Source organism: Otolemur garnettii, unplaced genomic scaffold (genome assembly GCF_000181295.1).
Source record: "Otolemur garnettii isolate 467f Iridium unplaced genomic scaffold, OtoGar3 scaffold00016, whole genome shotgun sequence".
Taxonomy (NCBI): domain Eukaryota; kingdom Metazoa; phylum Chordata; class Mammalia; order Primates; family Galagidae; genus Otolemur; species Otolemur garnettii.
The window spans coordinates 9959895-9967051 of NW_003852411.1; the positions used below are offsets into that span (position 1 = coordinate 9959895).

The 7157-nt window shown below is 44.4% G+C and overlaps 1 protein-coding gene across 1 annotated transcript in view; it reads right to left on the bottom strand.

The window, feature by feature from the left end:
* Window positions 1–1844: 1844 nt before the first annotated feature.
* RGL1 (ral guanine nucleotide dissociation stimulator like 1) overlaps window positions 1845–7157 on the bottom strand; it is a 124675-nt gene continuing 119362 nt past the window's right edge. Inside the window, exon 18 of the mRNA XM_003785630.2 lies at window positions 1845–4264. Within this exon, the coding sequence (XP_003785678.1) occupies window positions 4077–4264 (188 nt within the window). The 3' untranslated portion in view covers window positions 1845–4076. The remainder of the gene's footprint in view (window positions 4265–7157) is intronic.

Sequence of the window (7157 nt, forward strand, 5' to 3'; positions counted from 1 at the left end):
TGGCAGGCACCTGTAGTCCCAGCTACTTGGGAGGCTGAGGCAAGAGAATCGCTTAAGCCAGGGGTCCTCAAACTTTTTAAATAGGGGGCCAGTTCACTGTCCCTCAGACCATTGGAGGGCCAGACTGCAGGCCCCGGGGAGGAGTGGGCTGCTAAGCAGGACAGGCAGCAGCAGCAAAAACACCCGGCGGGCCAGATAAATGTCCTAGGAGGGCTGCATGTGGCCTGTGGGCTGTAGTTTGAGGCCGCCTGGCTTAAGCCCAAGAATTGGAGGTTGCTGTGAGCTGTGATGCAACAGCACTCTACTGAGGGTGACATAATGAGACTCTGTCTCAAAAAAAAAAGGAAAAGAAATTTGATCAAGGATAATTGTAGACAAAATTAAAGTTACTACTTCGAGCATCTTTCTTTCTTAGCTCTTTCTGTTTAATACCATCTCAAGTGCTCACTGCCATCTCTTCCAAACACTGTTTCTGATGACTGGAAAGATGAGCAAGGCCCCCTACACAGCCCCGGAGGACAGTGCCCCCCATTTGGCAGAAACAGTTGTGTTCACCCTCCCACCCTCCCCGCCCAGACGTTCTGTGTTTCCTACCTCCCCGGCACTTACATCAGGAGGGCCAGGGGCTAGTCAAAGGACTGTGAACAGAACTGACACGCGCCACCGTGGTCAAAAGCAGCTGGAAACAGGCCAGTTCTCCAAACTCTTTCCCATCATGGTGAAGGAAAAAGTTTGAGACAGCAGAGCTGCAAGACGGAACCTGCCTGGAGCCTTGAGACACTGCAGGAGGAAACCACTGAAGAGAGTTGCCTGACACTGTCAGATGGACGAAATAGAAAACTGTCTTCAGTTACTGAGGTTTCTTGGCTTGTTACCTCAGTACAGCAATTTTAAGACTCTGGGGGAAATAGTAATGCAAAAAACAATGGAAATAACTTCTCTTAACGGAGCTGTGGGCATCTGGAGAGAAAGATCATCAGGGAACTTACTACCACTGAACTAGGACACAGACAGCACCCGTTGTGTCTCCTGACGGTCCTGTGCTGCATGAGGAACTTTTAAATGCCCCAAAGAAGGAAACTTTATGTCTTCAGGCAAAAAGGTACCAGGCCCAGTTCCTAGAAAGATGCAAAATAAGGAAACTAGTTTTCTAGAATCATCTTGAAAACAGTTACCTAGCACCAAAGACAAAAATCCCCCCTCCTTTTTTTTTCCTGGCCCACCCTACATTATCAATTTCCTATTATTATAACATATACTTGGCTTTCTTTAAAATTCCACAGGAGCCCAGAAAGTTTGGTAATTTGAATCGATCCAGGAACTTTTTGGAAATAACGGGACAACTGACAGCCCTGTGCATTTGTTAAGTGCAGCTGACCTTAGACCAAATGCCTTTTGGGACATTATGTGGATTAATCTATAATAATTACAAATTCAGTCCTTTCGCGAATGCCTTTCTTCTCTCCATAGAGGTGCTCCCAGGGCACGATGGAAGGTTTCAAGAATTATGCAGATGGGAGGCATTGCAGAATTGGGGGAAGGCTCTCAGAAAGAATGGCAAAGCACCGCCCTGAATCCCTGCTCTAAGTGGGATTCTATGAAGAGTAGCCCCACTGTATGACTCCTGAGAATAACAATCTAGCCCGGCATCAGCGGTGACTGCACTTTCCTAAGGACATCATTCTTTCCCCCGAGGATTCCTGACACTTGCCAGTGGGAAGTTCCCCTCCTGACCCACCACGGGCTTTCCCTTTGCTCCCTCCAGTTGGTCCAGACTGGGCTTCCAAAAGGCTGACTGGCATATCTGGAATCCAGAACCCACCTGATTAACACTCCAGATACAATCCCTTTGGGTCTGGCAGCACAGGCCAACCAAGTCCCAAGCCAGTTTATTAGTTTAACCAAAAGGTAAACAGATGAGGGAGATGCAAAAAGACAAGCATGCGAGTAGTGGAAAGCATTACCCAGACGTCCACCAGGAAACAATTTAAGACATGTAAAGTGGCATTAAATAAATGAAGCTATGTTTTATCTACTGGAATTTCCATTGTCTTAAAAAAGGTAAATATATATATATGTATATATATATATTTTTACATTGCAGTATATAAATCTAGACTCTACATACAAGTATAAATACACAGGGAGCACGCATGGACACAACAGCTATGTCTCGGGAGCCACACCCTAAACCAGGCTGATGGTTTAGTATTTTGCTTTTGACTTTCACACCAAGAAAATCAGGCTGAGGCTACATTTGCCTCTATCCCCGTGAGAGCTGCCGCCCTGGCCGTCTCTCCTCCAAGCACAAATTGGACAAGCCTTACAAACAGAAGAAAGTGCTTTGTGACTAGTTAAAACCAGTCGGTCTATATATATGGTGCGCAGTCCGATCTCCTAGAAAGACCAAAGGAAATCCGAGGACTTCCTGGCTCATTCTTTGGTCCACTGCCACAAATCCATAAACCTCCCCCTGGTGTTTCTTGCATAATTCACGTAGCTATTTACATAACATAAATCCCACACAACCTTTGGGAGCTGTATTACAGGATTAGGGGAAAAAATGTTCCATGTTACAATCTGCACTTCATATTCTGGGTTTGTGTTCTTTATTTTTAGAATAAAAACTGGCGTTTTTTGAGACTTTTTTTTTTTTTAAAGGACAACATTCTGAAAGTGCTTCTTATGCTTGTCATATCCCACATATGGCTTTTTAGTTCAAACCCCAGCACAGCTCAGATTTGGAAGGGAGAGTAGGAAGGTGTTACTAGAGACAAAAATGTCATTTAACAGTGACACCAGGGGGGCAAGCGTGGTGACCTGGGAAAAAGTGTTATTGATTCCATCTAGAAGAATGTATCTCTTTGAGAAATGATTTAGATAATATAGGCAGCCCCACTGCCTTTCTTGTGGCTGGGCACAGTAATGCTATAAAAACTAGTAAGCAAAATAGGGTGCTGTTGTCAGCAGGGAACACCTTCCAGAAGGCTATTAATAGGGGAATCACTGTTAAGAAATCATTCACAGGCTCAAAATGATCAAATGTAGTAGAAACTTTCACACCTGAGGAACAAATTGCACATAATATACAGATACTAGACTCAGATGACAGAGGACTCCAGACATACGGTTAGGTTTACATGCAGACGGCATCAGCATGAGGCGATGAAGTTGCAACATTCTAAGACAGAGAAGAATCCCAATGAGTCACGTTCTTTCGCACTTTCTTTCCTGGCTACGTTACCAAAGGACATGGCTATTTGTGCAATAATGATTATGATATGTTCTTTAGGGGAGAAAACAAGAAATACAACGGGGTTGCCAGAAATCGAAATGGGCTTGAGTCCAGAGGTGTCGTGATGGCTAGACCAGTGGAGCAGATGGACCGCAGAGCTCCTCCTGTGTCTCACGGGATGGCAGAAAGCAGCAGGTGCAGGCAGAGGGTGAAGGCCACCGACTCATCCAAACCCTCTCCAAAGCGGCCTTTCATTCAGCCTGTGGCAGTTCCAGCCTCTGCAGTTGTTTTTATCTCGTGGCACTTGATTAAGAAAGTAATCCTCTCCCTTTATAAAAAATAAAGTTTGGACTTGTAATACTGGCACAAAGGACATTCTGTAGTCCCAGAATTGATTTCATTTACTTGGAAGATACAAGAGTAGGTTCTCAGTTCCTTTTACGTCCCTGTACAAAGTGACCTCAACTTCCCAGGCCATTGTGCAAATTTAAGTTTTTCCATAGTCCAGAGTATCCCATAAAGTCCCTCTTATATATTTATATATATACACATACATACTAAATATGTGTGCATATATATATATATTTACAAATATGGATCAATTTTCATTTCAGTCCCAAATAGGTCAAAGAGAATCAGTGAACGGTTCATCCTTTCCATGTCAAATTCATTTCCAGTTTCCCCACAATCCCTATCATAGTGCTCTGCACACCATAGGTACTCGATAAATATCCGCTGACTTCACCAATGATCCTCTAACACTGGATGGTAGCTGCAATCACCATGCCTGTTCTCAGCCCCACTCTGCCTCTGGCAAGCAAAGGGCCACTGGTCCCTCCCTTCAGAGGGTGATTTTGCTGTGTCTGTTGCTCCAGCAGCCCCGTTTAGCTGTCCTGGGCAGCGTCAAGCTTGTCCGGCTTCGCAGTTTCACCTGTTCCTCCATGGAGTTCTTTTTGCGTAAGATGAAGTCAAAGTTCACTTGACTATTCATGGCATAGAAGACATTTGCTGAGTCAGGGATCACGAGTTCTGAAAAAGATAAGGAAGAAAAAGTAGTTAGCTTCTATGGGTTAACCTAGGATTGAGAGTGGCAGGTATAAATCTTGCCCAGACACAAAGGTGGGACCAGGACCAGAAAGAGACAGCGATCACCAACACCACCCCTAAAATTGGTCCTAACACATTCTCAACTCCTATATGCCAGCATCCCACCCCTGGGGGCAGGATCCTTTAAGACCTGTGGAACTGGAGGTAGTCTACCCAAGAAAAATTAAAGTGGTGCGAGATAAAAAAAACAGGACAGGCAGAAGAAAGTTTTCAAAGGTGAGAACACAGGGGTCCACCACTAGCTTGTGGGGCTTTAGCAAGTGGCCCAGAGTGTTTGTCCCACTCGGCTTTTACTGAAGGCTATCATCTCATTTAGCTGAGAGGGTAAACTGAGGAAGGGAATAAAAACGCCAGCAGTTTCTCTGAGTAAGCAGGTTAGTTCTTATTCTGTCTATAATCAATAACTTTAAGGGTCTGGGCAGCCTTGAGAAACCCAAAATGTGAGCCTCGTGTGGGGGCAGTCTCCTGTCTGTGATCACACACACAGATCCCTTGGACGAGGTTAATCCCCTTTAGTTCCTCCATGGAGCAGACATGACGGCGTCAGGCTCCTCTGAAGAACTGGTGGAAGAGAAGAATTTTCCTCTAATCGTCATCTGAAGTCATTTACCTCTGTGATTAGGATACAATCCCTCCTGCCCATACTTCAGGGCTTGAGCTATTTCCTTGATCTCTGCCCTGGCCATTATACAAATCCCCTTAGTGGGTATTTGCTTTGACAGTTAACGGTCAGGGGATGGCCTGGTTAAAGTTCCTTCCCAGGCCGTGCATGTAGCTTCCTCTACGGCCATTATTCCTCTATGGCAGGGGTCCTCAAACTTTTTAAACAGGGGGCCAGTTCACTGTCCCTCAGACCTTTGGAGGGCCAGACTGCAGGGCCGGGACGAGTCGGCTGCTAAGCAGGACAGGCAGCAGTGGCAAAAACACCAGGTGGGCCGCATGTGACCAGTGGGCCATAGTTTGAGGACGCCTGCTTTATGGCCATTATTCCTCAGCGTGTTCACCGACCCTGCAAGGGTGTTTACAAGTTGTATTCCTTATAGGCCAGCCTTCTAATAAAAGCAGGAACTGGTCAGGTAAGTAATTTAGCTGCTGGTTTACAAGTAAACTAGCTAAACTGGTTTTATTCTGTCTTGCTCAGCTTATTTCTGTTTTTCCCCTTTTCTGGGGTTGTTTTCCCTTGCCAAGCATGGAATCTTTGGTCCCCATTCTCCCTGCACCTATGAAAAAAATTAAGTGCAAATATATCTTAAAGATTCACACCCACAGATCCTTTGGACGAGGTTGAACTAAATGTTCAAATACAGAATGTTAAGAGTTAGAAGAAAATAGAGTAGGAAACAGAGGCCAAAAGAAGCTGAAGGCCATTCTCAAGATCACAGCCAGTGTAACAGCAGAACTGGGACTAGGACCCTGGTTCCCTTCCTCAGACAGTCCATTTTTCACATAAGCAGATTTTCTCAAAGACTAAGAGAACATGAGGACAAGAATAAAAATAGAAAAATCTACAACTTTCCAGAATTCTTTGCTTGGAAGATCAATTTTTTAAATTAATCCCAGATTGAGTCACTGCTTTATCTAGAAATTTTAATATTAAACACCAGCCCTATATCTGCTAACATTTTAACTGTTTTCAACTTTAATGACTCCCGACTAGATATTCACAACTGCGGAATAAAGACTATTTTTCAAATGTAATGTGAAATTATCAAGGCAAAGTTAATTTGGTTCACTCTAATTTTAAAAGAAGGTGTATCATATTTAGCATTCAGAATTAATGTGTATTTGAAAAAACAAATAGGGAATAAAAAAAGCAAAATAAACAAGTCTAGCTTTGTGGCAGTGGGATGGGAGAGGCGACCTATAGAGGCATTTGGTTGTGGAACTGGATAAAGTAAACCTTAAGTTAGCTTTAAATGTTGAAGTCCATCAATTAATCCTAAACAATAAATTTTTTTTTTTAAATGTTGAGGAGCTACAGAAAGACTGATGTGACCAGGGTCTAAATGAGTGGAGCATTATGTGCATGAATTCTTCATTAAGAATAACCCCTTGGCCAGCCACCGTGGCTCCCGCCTGTAATCCTAGCACTCTGAGAGGCCTAGGTAGGTGGATCACTTGAGCTCAGGAGTTTGAGACCAGCCTGAGCAACAGTGAGATCCTTGTTCCTGCCAAAAAATAGAAAAAAAACAGCCAGGTGTTGAGGTAGGTGTCTACAGTCCCAGCTACTAGGAAGGCTGAGGTAAGGGGATCACTTGAACCCAAGAGTTTGAGGTTGCTGGGAGCTACAATGTTGCCACAACACTTACTCAGGGCAACAGAGACTCTGTCTCCAAACAATACAATAGAATAACCCCCTCCAAGTGTCCCCAGCCCCTGCCCACATATCCTAGGGTCAGTGATATTAATCAGATTCCTCACATATCGCTTAGCATTTCCCCAAAGCACTTTCAGGCACATTATTTCCTGTAATCTTCAGAACCGCCCTGTGATCCATGAGGAACCAGCAGGGTATTGTCCCCACTTCACTAATTAAGGACCAAGGCCAGGGGAGGTCATGTGGCTTGCCTGAGACCGCGCAGCTGGCAGGCAAAACTGGGTCCTGGTCACACCTTAACACTCCTGACCTTTAGACCCACCAGCCTCACCTTAGCGCTGTGTCATAGGTAACATGGTAAATCTCAAGACGACTTTGTAGGGTTAAGATTTTAACTATTACATTATCACAGAAGGTTTTGCCCCATAGCCCAGGGCTTAGCTAAAGGAAAGAAAAAATGATGAAACTTCTAAGAGGAAGCCGAAGCCTTTATTAGAG